Consider the following 17,279-nt stretch of genomic DNA (forward strand, 5'->3'; position numbering starts at 1 on the left):
GAGCAGGTCTAAAATTCTGTGTTGGCCTGCAGTATGTAGCTGATGTGAAAGCAGTCCAGAAGCGGCTCCAGGAAGCAGAGGACGCCATCGCCTTCATCAACAAGGAAGAGACTCTTTACGAGTGGGATCTGACCGCCTACCCCGCACTGGAGACCATCAAGGAGAGCATGGAGCCCTACCACAAGCTGTTTGGGCTGATCCTCAAATGGCAGAAAACAGAAAAGAGGTGAGGGACAGGGGTACTACACCTGCAGTCAGAGGACTTAATGCATTTACTCATAACACAATACCATCATACCACACCACTACAGTACCATCATACCACACCACTACAGTACCATTATACCACAGTACCATCATGCCACAGCACCATCATACCACAGCACCACAGTACCATCATACCACACCACCACAGTCCCATCATACTCCAGCATCATCATGCACAGCACCATCATACCACACCACCACAGTACCATCATACCACAACACCATCATACCACAGCACCACAGCACCATCATACCACACCACCACAGTACCATCATACCACAGCACCATCATACCACACCACCACACCACCATCATACCACAGCACCACAGCACCATCATACCACACCACCACAGCACCATCATGCCACAGCACCATCATACCACACCACCACACCACCACACCACCACAGTACCATCATACCCCAGCACCATCATACCACAGCACCATTATATTGCAGTACCATCATACCACAGCACCATCATACCACACCACCACACCACCACAGTACCATCATACCACAACACCACAGCACCATCATACCACAGCACTATCATACCACACCACCACATCACCACAGCACCGTCATACCACAGCACCGTCATACCACAGTACCATCATACCACAGCACCATCATACCACAGTACCATCATACCACAGCACCATCATACCACACCACCACACCACCACAGTACCATCATACCACAGCACCACAGCACCATCATACCACACCACCACAGTCCCATCATACTACAGCACCGTCATACCACAGTACCATCATACCACACCACCACACCACCACAGTACCATCATACCACAGCACCACAGCACCATCATACCACACCACCACAGTCCCATCATACTACAGCACCGTCATACCACAGTACCATCATACCACACCACCACACCACCATCATACCCCAGCACCATCATACCACAGTACCATCATACCACAGTACCATCATACCCCAGCACCATCATACCACAGTACCATCATACCACAGCACCATCATACCACACCACCACACCACCACAGTACCATCATACCACAGCACCACAGCACCATCATACCACACCACCACAGTCCCATCATACTACAGCACCGTCATACCACAGCACCATCATACCACACCACCACAGTCCCATCATACTACAGCACCGTCATACCACAGCACCATCATACCACAGCACCATCATACCACAGTACCATCATGCCACAGCACCACAGCACCATCATACCACAGTACTATCATACCGCAGTACCACAGCACCATCATACCACACCACCACAGTCCCATCATACCCCAGCATCATCATGCACAGCACCATCATACCACACCACCACAGTACCATCATGCCACAGCACCATCATACCACAGCACCACAGCACCATCATACCACACCACCACAGTACCATCATACCACAGCACCATCATACCACAGCACCACAGCACCATCATACCACACCACCACAGCACCATCATACCACAGCACCACAGTACCATCATACCACACCACCACACCACCACAGTACCATCATACCCCAGCACCATCATACCACACCACCACACCACCACAGTACCATCATACCCCAGCACCATCATACCACACCACCACATTACCATCATATCACAGCACCACAGCACCATCATACCACACCACCACAGTACCATCATACCACAGTACCATCATTCTACAGCACCATCATACCGCAGTACCATCATACCACAGCACCACAGCACCATCATACCACAGCACCATCATACTACAGCACCATCATACCCCAGCACCATCATACCACACCACCACAGTACCATCATACCCCTACACCACCACACCACCACAGTACCATCATACCCCTACACCACCACACCACCACAGCACCATCATGCCACAGCACCATCATGCCACAGCACCATCATACCACAGTACCATCATACCACAGCACCATCATACCACAGTACCACAGCACCATCATACCACAGCACCACAGCACCACAGCACCATCATACCACAGTACCATCATGCCACAGCACCACAGCACCATCATACCACAGTACCATCATGCCACAGCACCACAGCACCATCATAGCTCAGGAGGTTAGAGCGGTTGTCTGGCAGTCGGAGGGTTGCCGGGTCGAGCCCCACCCTGGGTGTGTCGAAGTGTCCCTGAGCAAAACACCTAACCCCTAAATGCTCTGGTGAATGAGAGGCATCAATTGTAAAGCACTTTGGATAAAAGCGCTATATAAATGCAGTCCATTTACATTTACATACCACAGTACCATCATACCCCAGCATCGTCATGCACAGCACCATCATACCACACCACCACAGTACCATCATGCCACACCACTACAGTACCATTATACCACAGCACCACAGTACCATCATACCACAGCACCACAGCACCATCATACCACAGCACCACAGCACCATCATACCACAGCATCATCATGCACAGCAGCATCATACCACACCACCACAGTACCATCATACCACAGCACCACAGCACCATCATACCACAGCATCATCATGAACAGCACCATCATACCACAGCACCACAGTACCATCATACCACAGCACCATCATACCACACCACCACAGTAGCATCATACCACAGCACATAGGCAGATGAGGATCAGAGTTACTGGTCGGTGTGCAGTACGTTTCCCTTACCTATTCCCCACTCATTTCCTTTATCATTCACCCAGTCATGGTCTGACGCTAGACCAGGTCATAACATGCCCGGCTCATAAAACTCAGAACAGTCAAACTATTAATTGCAGATCAAATATGAACCAAGACTCAGCAATGGAATTCTAGACAGAGTTGCCTCTGCCTTGGTGTGCAGGTGGATGGATGGGTCATTCCAGGATCTGAACGGAGAGAGCATGGAGGTGGAGGTGGATGAGTTCTTCAGGGAGGTGTACAAGATGCTCAAGTTCTTCCGGCAGAAGCAGAAAAAGGCGGAGCAGGAAGCTCGGCGACCCCCAGGGACGGTGGAGGACGGCCCGTCTGTCCTCATGTGCACCGGAGTCATGGAGCAAGTCAAGGACTTCAAGGTGCAGCAGAATCACGGAATGACTCTGCTCAAACCGCCTGGTTACTGCATGTGTGTGAACACTGCAGACACTTTACACAGGAATAGTAGTAGACGGCACTACATTACATTCATTTGGCAGACGCTTTTATCCAAAGCGACGTACAAAAAAAGTGCATTTCATGGTCGTAGACAACTGCTGAACACGGGTTCAGTAAGGTACGAGTAGCATTATGATGTTTCTGAGCCCCAGTGTTGTATCTCCAGGAAAACGTTCCCATGGTGTGTACCCTGTGTAACCCTGGGATACGGGCCAGGCACTGGACGGAGATGTCCAGCATCGTGGGCTACGACCTGACGCCTGACTCGGGCACTACCCTACGCAAGCTGCTCAAACAGAACCTCTCCGCTTACCTGGAGCAGTTTGAGGTCATCAGCGTTGCCGCCAGCAAGGTGGGGTCACCCTACACACCCTACTGACCACCCTGCTTAAAACCCACCCCTCTTCATTATGACATTGTTGATGGCATAGTTTCACAGATAAATGAACTGTGTGCAAAGCCCTGCTTAGCGTCATGTGTGATGGCCGTTTACACTGTGATGTGCCCCCTGCCCGTCCTGCAGGAGTTCTCTCTGGAAAAGGCCATGCAGACGATGGTGGAGATGTGGGACACTGTGGCCTTCAGCCATCACCCCTACCGGGAGTCGGGCGTGTCCATCCTCACCTCCGTGGATGAGATCCAGACCATGCTGGATGACCAGATCGTAAAAACTCAGACCATGCGTGGCTCTCCTTTCATCAAACCCTTCGAGGCACAGATCAGGGTACGCTGACCTTACACCACCCACAACCCCACCCTGCCCCACAACCCCCACCCCTAACCCCACCCTGCCCAACAACAGCACCCACAACCCCCACCCTACCCCACCCTGCCCAACAACACCACCCTCAACCCCACCCCTAACCCCACCCTACTCCACAACCCCACCCCAGCCCCAAAACCCCACCCCTAACCCTAACCTACCCTCAGCACCACCCACAGCTCCCACCCCTTACCCCACAATGCCACTCCACAACCCCACCCCTAACCCCACCCTGCCCTACAACACTACCTACAACCCCACCCTACTCCACTTCCCCACCCCAACCCCAAAACCCCACCCCTAACCTACCCTTTCCTGCAGCACCACCCACAGCCCCACCCCTAACTCCACCATGCCGTACAACACTACCCACAACCCCACCCATAACCCCACCCTACCCCACAACCCCAACCCCTTACCCCACAACCCCACTCCACAACCCCACCCCTAACCTCACCCTACCCTGGTGTGGTGTGTGGGCTGCAGGTGTGGGAGGAGAGGCTGATTCGGATCCAGGACACCATAGACGAGTGGCTGAAGGTGCAGGCGCAGTGGCTGTACCTGGAGCCCATCTTCTCCTCTGAGGACATCATGCAGCAGATGCCTGAGGAGGGGCGTCTGTTCCAGACCGTCAGCGCACACTGGAGGGAGGTCATGAAGCACTGCGTTAAAGACCCCAAGGTGTGCTCCCTGTGCTGCGTCAGGACACTATGTTAGAGTCTGTGTCAGGGCACTGTGTTAGAGTCTGTGTCAGGGCACTGTGTTAGAGTCTGTGTCAGGAGTCAGGACACTGTGTTAGAGTCTGTGTCAGGAGTCAGGACACTGTGTTAGAGTCTGTGTCAGGAGTCAGGACACTGTGTTAGAGTCTGTGTCAGGGCACTGTGTTAGAGTCTGTAGTACCCAGTATGTTATTAACATACTGTGCATTTAAATTAGCATGGTGAATTTTACATATAGTGCCATGTTCAGGAGCCACAATCCTCGCGTGACCCCTGTGCAGCCCGCTGCATGTGTGGCAGCTGACGTCTGTGCTGTGATTGCAGATTCTGCCAGCGACATCGCTGCCCGGCTTGCTGGAGAAACTGCAGGATTCCAACGAGCTTCTGGATAAAATCATGAAAGGGCTGAACGCTTACCTGGAGAAGAAAAGACTGTTCTTCCCACGGTGTGAACTCCCTGCCTGAATACTCAGTGCTGAAGTCCATATACCGTACAGCTTCACACACACTGCTGCAGCATTTCATTTAGAATTATTTTTTAATTTGCATTTCCGGTTCCTTCGGACGCAGGTTCTTCTTCCTGTCGAACGACGAGATGCTGGAGATTCTGTCTGAGACCAAGGACCCCCTGCGTGTGCAGCCTCACCTGAAGAAGTGCTTTGAGGGCATCGCCAAGCTGGACTTCCTGCCCAACCTGGACATCCAGGCCATGTACAGCAGCGAGGGCGAGCGGGTGGAGCTGCTGGAGCGCATCTCCACCTCTGACGCTCGCGGCGCGGTGGAGAAGTGGCTGGTGCAGGTGGAGGACATCATGCTGCGCAGCGTACGGGATGAGGTCAGGCGTTCCAAAGAGGTGAGCGCCCTGCACCTGTCCTCTCAGACACGCCCTGCAGCTGTCCTCTCAGACACGCCCTGCACCTGTCCTCTCAGACACGCCCTGCACCTGTCCTCTCAGACACGCCCAGCACCTGTCCTCCCAGACACGCCCTGCACCTGTCCTCTCAGACACACCCTGCACCTGCACCTGTCCTCTCAGTCATGCCCTGCACCTGTCCTCTCAGACATGCCCTGCACCTGTCCTCTCAGACACGCCCTGCACCTGCACCTGTCCTCTCAGACACGCCCTGCACCTGTCCTCTCAGACACGCCCTACACCTTTCCTCTCAGACATGCCCTGCACCTGTACCTGTCCTCTCAGACACGCCCTGCACCTGCACCTGTCCTCCCAGACACACCCTGCATCTGCACCTGTCCTCTCAGACATGCCCTGCACCTGTCCTCTCAGACACGCCCTACACCTTTCCTCTCAGACACGCCCCACACCTGTACCTGTCCTCTTTGACACACCATGTGCCTGTGCCCTTAGAGTTCTTCCTGTGAGGGGTTATATAAATATGAATGTGTTGTGTAATTGTGTTACTGTGTTGCTTGGGGTAAAGGCGCTATATAAATGGGGGCGTTGTGTTGGTGACGCATGCTCTCTTGCTGCAGGCCTACCCAGAGAGTGCGCGGAGCGCCTGGGTCCGGGAGTGGCCCGGTCAGGTGGTCCTGTGCACGTCGCAGATGTTCTGGACCCTGGAGGTGCACGAGGCCATAGGCAGTGGGCCTGAGGTGGGCTTTTCATTAGCAGGCAGTATGTGCTGAAAATGGGTTTCATTTTAATAACGTACATTTAATAGTTATTTACATTTTTTAAATTGGTAGAATACAATATATATCAAAATATTGTAAAGGCTATGATTAACTGTACAAAATGAGTATTGTACCTTATCGGACCTGTGTTTTGTAGTTGTTCCAATGACCTTGATATGCAGTTTTGTACGTTGCCTTGGATAAAAGCATCTGCTAAATAAATGTAAAATATTAAAATCATAGAAATGTGTTTCATTTACTAATACATTTCATAATATCTCAACATGTCCATTTTATGTATTTGGTGAAGATGACTGTGGATTCCACAGAGTAGCTGCTCTCTACAGGGTCTGAAGCAGTAACACTGATCCTGCTGCTGCTCCACAGGGTCTGAAGCTGTAACACTGATCCTGCTTCTCCACAGGGTCTGACGCTGTAACACTGATCCTGCTGCTGCTCCACAGGGTCTGACGCTGTAGCACTGATCCTGCTTCTCTGCAGGGTCTGAAGCTGTAACACTGATCCTGCTTCTCTGTGCAGGGTTTGAAGCTGTAACACTGATCCTGCTTCTCCACAGGGTCTGAAACTGTAACACTGATCCTGCTTCTCTGTGCAGGGTCTGAAGCTGTAACACTGATCCTGCTTCTCTGCAGGGTCTGACGCTGTAACACTGATCCTGCTTCTCTACAGGGTCTGACACTGTAACACTGATCCTGCTTCTCTCTGCAGGGTCTGACGCTGTAACACTGATCCTGCTTCTCTACAGGGTCTGACACTGTACTACCAGCAGCTGCAGGAGCAGCTGAATGATATTGTGGAGCTGGTGAGAGGGAAGCTGCCCAAACAGACGCGTACCACCCTGGGTGCTCTGGTCACCATCGATGTGCATGCCAGAGATGTTGTCATGGAGATGATTGAGAAAGGTACCTTAAAACGTAATCGTAAAGATCCTTCATCATTGTGTGGCCCTTGGTGTGCGGGCTTAGTGGTGTAACCTCTCAGCTCTATGGTCATACAGTCATACGGTGTGACCCTCGGTGTGTGGGTTAGTGCTCTCAGCTCTATGGTCATACAGTCATATGGTGTGACCCTCTGTGTGTGGGTTAGTACTCTCAGCTCTATGGTCATACAGTCATATGGTGTGATCCTCGGTGTGTGGGTTAGTACTCTCAGCTCTATGGTCATACAGTCATATGGTGTGACCCTCTGTGTGTGGGTTAGTACTCTCAGCTCTATGGTCATACAGTCATACGATGTGACCCTCGGTGTGTGGGTTAGTGCTCTCAGCTCTATGGTCATACAGTCATATGGTGTGATCCTCTGTGTGTGGGTTAGTACTCTCAGCTCTATGGTCATACTGTCATACGGTGTGACCCTCTGTGTGTGGGTTAGTACTCTCAGCTCTATGGTCATACAGTCATATGGTGTGATCCTCTGTGTGTGGGTTAGTGTTCTCACCTCTCAGCTGTTTCATCCTCCTCCTGTCAGGCGTGTCCCATGAGACAGACTTCCAGTGGCTGGCTCAGCTACGCTACTATTGGGACAACGAGAACGTGCGCGTCCGCATCATCAACTGTGACGTCAAATACGCCTACGAGTACCTGGGCAACTGCCCGCGGTTGGTCATCACCCCGCTGACTGACAGATGCTACCGCACGCTGGTAAAGCCCCGAGAAGCGCAGCTGGAACACGGCGAGCCGCGATGCCGCGCAGCCTCAGCGCTGACTCCTCCCTCCCCGTCCCCTTACAGATTGGAGCCTTTTACCTGAGTCTGGGCGGGGCCCCGGAGGGACCCGCAGGTACGGGCAAGACTGAGACCACCAAAGACCTGGCCAAAGCACTGGCTGTGCAGTGCGTGGTGTTCAACTGCTCCGACGGCCTGGATTACCTCGCCATGGGAAAGGTACGCATCCCACACACCTGTACGCCTAAACACCTGTGCACCAGTACACCTGTACAACTGTACACCTGTACACAGTCACACCTACACCCTGTACACCTGTACACAGTAACACCCACACCGTGTACACCTGTACACAGTCACACCCACACCGTGTACACCTATACACAGTCACACAACACCCCGTACACCTGCACACAGTCACACCAACACCCTGTACACCTGTACACAGTCACACCAACACCCTGTACACTCGTACACCTGTACACAGTCACACCCACACCATGTACACCTGTACACAGTCATATCCACACCCTGTACACCTGTACAGTCACACCCACACCTTGTACACCTGTACACAGTCACACCTACACCCTGTACACCTGTACACAGTCACACCTACACCCTGTACACCTGTACACAGTAACACCCACACCGTGTACACCTGTACACAGTCACACAACACCCTGTACACCTGTACACAGTCATACCCACACCCTGTACACCTGCAGACAGTAGCACCCACACCCTGTACACCTGTACACAGTAACACCCATTCGCTGTACCACTGAAGGATGCATCGTGTACAGATGTTGATGCTGTTTCCAGAAGAGTTCCTGTTATGACAAAAATTAGCAGATTCTGTAAACGTTTTTGTGATTAGTCAGTTTGCCAAATGAAGGCGGCTGATTGGTTGGTTTGTTCTGGCAGTTTTTTAAAGGCCTGGCGTCATCGGGGGCCTGGGCATGTTTTGACGAGTTTAACCGCATCGAGCTGGAGGTGCTGTCGGTGGTGGCGCAGCAGATCCTCTGCATTCAGCGGGCCATCGAGATGAAGATGGAGAGCTTCGACTTCGAGGGCACCGAGCTTCGCCTCAACCCCAACTGCTTCGTGGCCATCACCATGAACCCAGGATACGCTGGCCGCTCTGAGCTGCCCGACAACCTGAAGGTCCCTCCTCTTCTCCTCTCCTCCTCTCCTCCTGTTCTCCTCTCCTCTTCTCCTCTTCTCCTCCTGTTCTCCTCTCCTCCCCTCCTCTACTCCTCTCAGCCTGAAGGTCCCTCCTCTTCTCTCCTCTTGTCCTCCTCTTCTCTTCTTCTCCTCCTCTCCTTCTCTTCTCCTTTTCTCCTGTCCTCCAATCAGCCTGAAGGTCCCTCCTCTCCTCCTCTCCTCTCAGTCTGAAGGTCCTCTCCTCCTCTCAGCCTGAAGGACCCTCCTCTCCTCCTCTCAGCCTTTTTCCTTAATGTCTTTTTTTCATACTCTCTTTTAGCCTTTTCCTCACTAATCTTCCCCTTTTCTTCTTTTCCTCTCCTTTCTCCTATTGGTTGAATGCTGCTGCAGTCCTGTGAACGGCTGCTGTCCTGCGCAGCAGTCCTGTGATTGGTCCCTGTTCTGTTGCAGCAGTCTTGTGATTGGTTGCTGTCCTGCGCCGCAGTCCTGTGATTGGTTGCTGTCGTGTTGCAGGTGTTGTTCAGGACGGTGGCCATGATGGTCCCTAACTACGCGCTGATAGCAGAGATCTCGCTGTACTCCTACGGGTTCCTCAATGCCAAGCCGCTGTCGGTGAAGATCGTGATGACCTACAGACTGTGCTCTGAGCAGCTGTCCTCCCAGTTCCACTACGATTACGGCATGCGCGCTGTCAAAGCTGTCCTGGTGGCTGCCGGAAACCTTAAACTAAAGTTCCCAGATGAGAATGAAGATATCCTTGTAAGAGGTTTAAATGAAATGCCTCATATTTGTATGTATATATATTTATGTAGTTTATTGAAGTGACTTTCTTTTTACTTATCTGTACCTTTAGCTACTTCGCTCAATTAAGGACGTAAACGAGCCCAAGTTCCTGTCTCATGACATCCCGCTGTTTAACGGGATCACCAGTGACCTGTTCCCCGGGATCTCCCTGCCTGTGGCAGACTACCAGGTCAGTGAGTTTCCCCAGAGCACAGCCCGGTTAACCCTGCTTAAACAGGAAGCTCACTCTCTCCTCTTTTCTTCTCCCGTTCGCTGTTTCTCCTGTTCACTCTTTCTCCTGTTCACTCTCTTTCTCCTGTTCACTCTTTCTCCTGTTCACTCTCTTTCTCCTGTTCACTCTTTCTCTGTTCACCCTCCTCCTGTTCACCCTCCTTCTCCTGTTCACTCTTTCTCCTGTTCACTCTTTCTCTGTTCACTCTCTTTCTCCTGTTCACCCTCCTTCTCCTGTTGACTCTCTTTCTCCTGTTCACTCTCTCCTGTTCACTCTTTCTCCTGTTCACTCTCCTCCTGTTCGCTCTTTCTCCTGTTCACTCTTTCTCTGTTCACTCTCTTTCTCCTGTTCACCCTCCTTCTCCTGTTCACTCTCTTTCTCCTGTTCACCCTCCTTCTCCTGTTCACTCTCTTTCTCCTGTTCGCTCTTTCTCCTGTTCACTCTTTCTCCCGTTCAATAACTTTCTCCTGTTCTGTGTTGCTAATCGCAGCTCTTCCTGCAATGTGCCAGTGAATGCTGTCAGAACCACAATGTGCAGCCAACGCAGGTCTTTGTGGAAAAGATGATTCAGACGTACGAGATGATGATCGTGCGACACGGGTGAGTGCCCAGATCCAGAGACATGCACGTTAACATGTTAATTACCAACCGACAGACCAATCCTAATCAGCTCCATACATGAACATGTGCCTGTAGAGTTAGCCCCATATGTGTACTTTTAGCACATTGTCTGTGTGTGTGTGTGTGTGTGTGTGTGTGTGTGTGTGTGTGCTGGTGTGTCTGTCTGTGTGTGTGTGCGGGTGTGTGCTGGTGTGTCTGTCTGTGTGTGTGTGCGGGTGTGTCTGTCTGTGTGTGTGTGCGGGTGTGTGCTGGTGTGTCTGTCTGTGTGTGTGTGCGGGTGTGTGCTGGTGTGTCTGTGTGTGTGTGTGCGGGTGTGTGTGTATGTGTGCTGGTGTGTCTGTGTGTGTGTGTGTGTGTGTGCATGCGTGCGTGTGTGTGTGCGGGTTTGTCTGTGTGTGTGTGTGTGTGTGTGTGTGTGTGCGGGTGTGTGCTGGTGTGTCTGTGTGTGTGTGTGCGGGTGTGTGTGTGTGTGTGTGCTGGTGTGTGCTGGTGTGTGTGTGTGTGTGTGTGTGCTGGTGTGTGTGTGCGGGTGTGTGCTGGTGTGCGGGTGTGTGTGTGTGTGTGTGTTGGTGTGTGTTGGTGTGTGCTGGTGTGTGCTGGTGTTTCTGTGTGTGTGTGTGTGTGTGTGTGCGGGTGTGTGTGTGTGTGTGTGTGCGGGCAGGTTTATGTTGGTGGGAGAGCCTTTTGCGGGAAAGACCAAAGTGCTGCACGTCCTGGCGGACACGCTCACGCTGATGAACGAGAAAGGGTTCAACGAGGAGGAGAAAGTCCTGTTCCGCACTGTCAACCCCAAATCCATCACCATGGGCCAGCTGTTCGGGCAGTTTGACCCCGTTTCCCACGAGGTGAGGGACGCTGCGTTTACTCTGACCCCCCCCCTTTTCTGCTCAGTGTGGAGCCGATCGGGCGTGTCTTGGGCGGGGCCTCTGAGGTAGGGGTGTGTCTGTGCTGACAGCTGCCAGCGCAGGGGCTTCTGGGACAGCACTGGGAGGAGCTACTGCAGCTGATCAAAACAGCCTTGTGATTAGCCCAGAATGTGACCCCGCCTTCTCTGACCCCGCCCTCTGTTCTCTCGCAGTGGGCTGACGGAATCGTGGCCAACATGTTTCGGGAGTTTGCTTCTTCCGAAACGCCGGACAGGAAGTGGGTGGTGTTTGACGGACCCATCGACACGTTGTGGATTGAGAGCATGAACACAGTGCTGGACGACAACAAAAAGGCAGGAGTCCTGGCCCCGTCCTCACGGCTGTGAATGTGTGAATATGAACGTGTAAATGTTACTGTTTCTGACTGCTGTGCTTGTGAATGTGTGAATATGAATCTGTGAATTTTATTGTTTCCCTGACAGCTGTGCTTGATGAGTGGAGAAATCATCCAGATGTCCAATCAGATGAGTCTGATCTTTGAAGCCATGGACCTGTCCCAGGCCTCTGTACGTGTGGAGACCACACCTGTCTGACCACACCCTCACCTGCAGTGCACACCTGTCTGACCACGCCCTCAACTACAGTGCACACCTGTCTGACCACGCCCTCACCAGAGGTGCGTTCAAGTTCAGCGAATAAGGCGAACATTTGCAAACGTTTGCAAACTATTTCAAACTTTTTTCTGTTAGCTTTGTGTTCACCGCGAACGTTTGCAAACATAAGCGAACGGTCTGTAAAGGTATTTTGCCGCGAACAAAAATGGACGCTGGACTGAGGGAAATGTTCCCAGATGCATATTTCAATTGAAGATGCCACAGTGTGATCAGTTTTTTCAATAATGTTATTGCTAACGCTAGCCAATGTTATTATTGTTCGCTAGCTAGCTATTGTTTTTTTTTATCATTGATGATCACAGAAGCGGCTGTGAGTACAAACACTCTTGTCGCCATGTCTGAAATGTTTAATGCAAACAATTTGGAATGTTCGTAAAAAGCTGTTCAAATTGAACTGTTCAAAGAAATCATGTTCGCCACGAACATTCGCCTCTGTTCGCTGAACTTGAACGCACCTCTGCAGTGCACACCTGTCTGACCACACCCTCACCTGCAGTGCACACCTGTCTGACCACGCCCTCAACTGCAGTGCACACCTGTCTGACCACACCCTCACCTGCACTTGGTTGGTTGTGTGATTGACTGGTGTATTGATTGTGTGATTGGTTGGTTGGTGTATTGATTGGTTGTGTAATTGATTGTGTGATTGGTTGCTTGGTGTATATTGATTGTGTGATTGGTTGGTTGGTGTATATTGATTGTGTGATTGGTTGCTTGGTGTATATTGATTGTGTGATTGGTTGCTTGGTGTATATTGATTGTGTGATTAGTTGCTTGGTGTATATTGATTGTGTGATTGGTTGGTTGGTGTATATTGGTCGTGTGATTGGTTGGTTGGTGTATATTGGTCGTGTGATTGGTTGGTTTGTGTATATTGATCGTGTGATTGGTTGCTTGTGCCTGTCCAGCCGGCCACAGTGAGCCGCTGTGGGATGATTTACATGGAGCCGTCTCAGCTGGGCTGGGAGCCCCTCCTCACCTCCTGGCTCAACACTCTGCCTGAGCTGCTGCAGGCCCCAAACAACTCTGCCCTCCTCACACAGCTTTTCTATTGGCTGATCCCCCCGTCACTCAGGATGCTACGGAAACACTGCAGGGTGGGTCCCGCCCCTAGGGGTTTCTTTTGAGAGTCACCCCTCCTATACTCATCCCTGTACTCACCCTGAGAGTAACCCCTATACTCGCCCTTAGAGTATCCCCTATACTCAGTCCTAAACTCACCCCTATACTCAGTCCTAAACTCACCCCTATACTCAGTCCTAAACTCAGTCCTAAACTCACCCCTATACTCAGTCCTAAACTCACCCCTATACTCAGTCCTATACTCAGTCCTAAACTCACCCCTATACTCAGTCCTATACTCAGTCCTAAACTCACCCCTATACTCAGTCCTAAACTCACCCCTATACTCAGTCCTAAACTCACCCCTGTACTCACCCCTGTGCGTCCCCCCTACAGGAAGTGGTGACCACAAACAACAGCAACACCGTGGTGTCCCTGACACGCCTCTTTCAGATGCTGCTGACAGAACCTCTCAAGCAAGACTCCGCCCACAAGAACATCCGCATGTGGATCATGGTGGGTCTCCAGCTTTGGGGTGTGGGACAGTGAGATAGGCACCTACATAGCCTTTCCATCAAAACCCTGTTCAGCAGGTCTCACCACAGCACTGACCAGCAGATCTCACCACAGCACTGACCAGCAGATCTCACCACAGCACTGACCAGCAGATCTCACCACAGCACTGACCAGCAGATCTCACCACTGCACTGACCAGCAGATCTGTGTGTTGGGTGTAATGACAGGTTCTGCGGTTGACAGATTTTGACACTAAAAAGCTGCCTACTTTGTCCTTCTCTCATTTGGGAGGAGGTTTTGGGGCCGCGGGGTCTGTGAGGGTCTGTAACTCCTCCCCCCTCCCCGCTGCAGGGGGCTTTTGCCTTTTCCCTGGTGTGGTCTGTGGGGGGCAGCTGTGACACGGACAGTAGAGAGAAGTTCGATGAGTTCCTGAGGGAAATCCTCTCTGGGAAGATGGAGGAGCACCCTATTCCTGAGGAGGTGGAGAAATGGGAGTGTCCCTTTGAGGAGAAGGGCCTGGTGTATGACTACTCCTTTGAGGTACACTGTGTGTTTGTGCACTACTCCTTTGAGGTACAGTGTGATGCTGTGTCACACATGTGTGTGCGTGTGCATGTGCGTGTGTTTGTGTGTGTACATGTGTTTGTGTGTACGTACGTGTGTGTGTGGGTGTGTGTGTGTTTGTGCACTACTCTTTGAGGTTCAGTGTGATGCTGTGTCACACACGTGTGTGCGTGTGCCTGTGTTTGTGTGTGTACATGTGTTTGTGTGTACGTACGTGTGTGTGTGCATGTGTGCGCTACTCTGAGGTTCAGTGTGATGCTGTGTCACACACATGCGTGTGCGTGCGTTCCAGCACACGTGTCCGACTCCAGACAGCTGAATCTGTGTGCCTGTTTCAGTTTAAAGGACGAGGTCGTTGGGTTCCCTGGAATGAGGCGATCAAGAACATCAACCTGGGAGACAAGAACACCAAGGTGCAGGACATCATCGTCCCCACCATCGACACCGTGCGCTACACCTACCTGATGGACCTGTGCATCCAGTATGGAACGTAAGCTGGCCGCCGCCTGCGCCCTGCCCCACCCTGCCCTACCCAACCCTACCCTGGGGCAAAGCTGCAGTCCAACTGTTCCTTAGATAGCCCCTATCCAGACTGTGTCCATTCTCTCATTGGTTCCTTTGGCACCTCATGGTTGTGATGTTGTGATGTTGATTGGTTCCAGTGACGCAGTGAGTGTGATGTTGCCTCTGATTGGCTGTTGTAATGCTGTGATTGTGATGTTGTCTCTGATTGGTTCATTTGAAGGCCGCTGCTCTTCGTGGGCCCCACAGGCACAGGGAAGTCTGTGTACGTCAAAGAGAAACTCATGAACAACCTGGACAAGGACCGCTACCTTCCCTTTTTCATCAACTTCTCTGCTCGCACCAGTGCTAACCAGAGCCAGGTAAGGGCCTCTCTGTAGCACCTACACCAGCACTAACCAGAGCCAGGTAAGGGCCTCTCTGTCTCACCTACACCAGCGCTAACCAGAGCCAGGTAAGGGCCTCTCTGTAGCACCTACACCAGCACTAACCAGAGCCAGGTAAGGGCCTCTCTGTCCCATCTACACCAGCGCTAACCAGAGCCAGGTAAGGGCCTCTCTGTCTCACCTACACCAGCGCTAACCAGAGCCAGGTAAGGGCCTCTCTGTCTCACCTACACCAGCGCTAACCAGAGCCAGGTAAGGGCCTCTCTGTCTCACCTACACCAGCACTAACCAGAGCCAGGTAAGGGCCTCTCTGTCCCACCTACACCAGCACTAACCAGAGCCAGGTAAGGGCCTCTCTGTCCCACCTACACCAGCACTAACCAGAGCCACAGGACCCACCCGTCTCTCCCCCTCTCCACTCCTCTATCTCTGTCTCTCTGCTGGTGTTTTCCAGAACATCATCATGTCCCGTCTGGATAAGAGGCGTAAGGGTGTGTTTGGGCCGCCCATGGGGAAGAAGTGTGTGATATTTGTGGACGATATGAACATGCCGGCGCTGGAGCAGTTTGGAGCTCAGCCTCCTGTGGAGCTGCTACGACAGTACTTTGACCACGGCAACTGGTGAGGAGCACACACACTCATTATACAAACACACACACACACTATACACACACACACACACACACACGCACACACACACACTCATTATACAAACACACACACACTATACACACACACACACACACACACACACACACTCATTATACAAACACACACACACTATACACACACATACACACGCACACACACACACACTATACACGCACACAGTATACACACACACTACAGACACTACACACACACACACACACATTATACAAACACACACACACTATACACACACACACACTATACACGCACACAGTATACACACACACACACTCATTATACAAACACACACACACTATACACGCACACAGTATACACACACACACACTCATTATACAAACACACACACACTATACACACACACAGTATACACACACACACACACTCATTATACAAACACACACACACTATACACACACATACACACGCGCACACACACACACTATACACGCACACAGTATACACACACACTACAGACACTACACACACACACACACACACATTATACAAACACACACACACTATACACGCACACAGTATACACACACACACACTCATTATACAAACACACACACACTATACACACACATACACACGCGCACACACACACACTATACACGCACACAGTATACACACACACTACAGACACTACACACACACACACACACACATTATACAAACACACACACACTATACACACACATACACACGCACACACACACACACTATACACGCACACAGTATACACACACACTACAGACACTACACACGCACACACACACACACTATACACGCACACAGTATACACACACACTACAGACACTACACACACACACACATTATACAAACACACACACTATACACACACACAGTATACACACACACTACAGACACTACACACACACACACACACATACAAACACACACACACTATACACACACATACACACGCACACACACACACTATACACACACACAGTATACACACACACTACAGACACTACACACA

The 17,279-nt window shown here is 51.5% G+C and overlaps 1 protein-coding gene across 1 annotated transcript in view; it reads left to right on the forward strand.

Annotated features, from left to right (window-relative positions):
- Nucleotides 1-17,279, forward strand: part of dnah12 (dynein, axonemal, heavy chain 12) — a 56,842-nt gene that overhangs the window by 12,178 nt on the left and 27,385 nt on the right. The window contains exons 16-39 of the mRNA XM_035383358.1: nt 33-226; nt 3,121-3,331; nt 3,577-3,762; nt 3,934-4,134; nt 4,660-4,854; nt 5,217-5,338; nt 5,463-5,745; nt 6,384-6,503; nt 7,291-7,447; nt 8,013-8,185; nt 8,275-8,427; nt 9,136-9,375; nt 9,889-10,134; nt 10,229-10,348; nt 10,881-10,990; nt 11,673-11,856; nt 12,090-12,230; nt 12,360-12,443; nt 13,460-13,648; nt 14,010-14,129; nt 14,481-14,669; nt 15,032-15,183; nt 15,439-15,577; nt 16,056-16,222. Of these exons, the coding sequence (XP_035239249.1) occupies nt 33-226; nt 3,121-3,331; nt 3,577-3,762; nt 3,934-4,134; nt 4,660-4,854; nt 5,217-5,338; nt 5,463-5,745; nt 6,384-6,503; nt 7,291-7,447; nt 8,013-8,185; nt 8,275-8,427; nt 9,136-9,375; nt 9,889-10,134; nt 10,229-10,348; nt 10,881-10,990; nt 11,673-11,856; nt 12,090-12,230; nt 12,360-12,443; nt 13,460-13,648; nt 14,010-14,129; nt 14,481-14,669; nt 15,032-15,183; nt 15,439-15,577; nt 16,056-16,222 (4,076 nt within the window). The remainder of the gene's footprint in view (nt 1-32; nt 227-3,120; nt 3,332-3,576; nt 3,763-3,933; nt 4,135-4,659; nt 4,855-5,216; nt 5,339-5,462; nt 5,746-6,383; nt 6,504-7,290; nt 7,448-8,012; nt 8,186-8,274; nt 8,428-9,135; nt 9,376-9,888; nt 10,135-10,228; nt 10,349-10,880; nt 10,991-11,672; nt 11,857-12,089; nt 12,231-12,359; nt 12,444-13,459; nt 13,649-14,009; nt 14,130-14,480; nt 14,670-15,031; nt 15,184-15,438; nt 15,578-16,055; nt 16,223-17,279) is intronic.

This window comes from Anguilla anguilla, chromosome 11, assembly GCF_013347855.1.
Source record: "Anguilla anguilla isolate fAngAng1 chromosome 11, fAngAng1.pri, whole genome shotgun sequence".
NCBI lineage: Eukaryota > Metazoa > Chordata > Actinopteri > Anguilliformes > Anguillidae > Anguilla > Anguilla anguilla.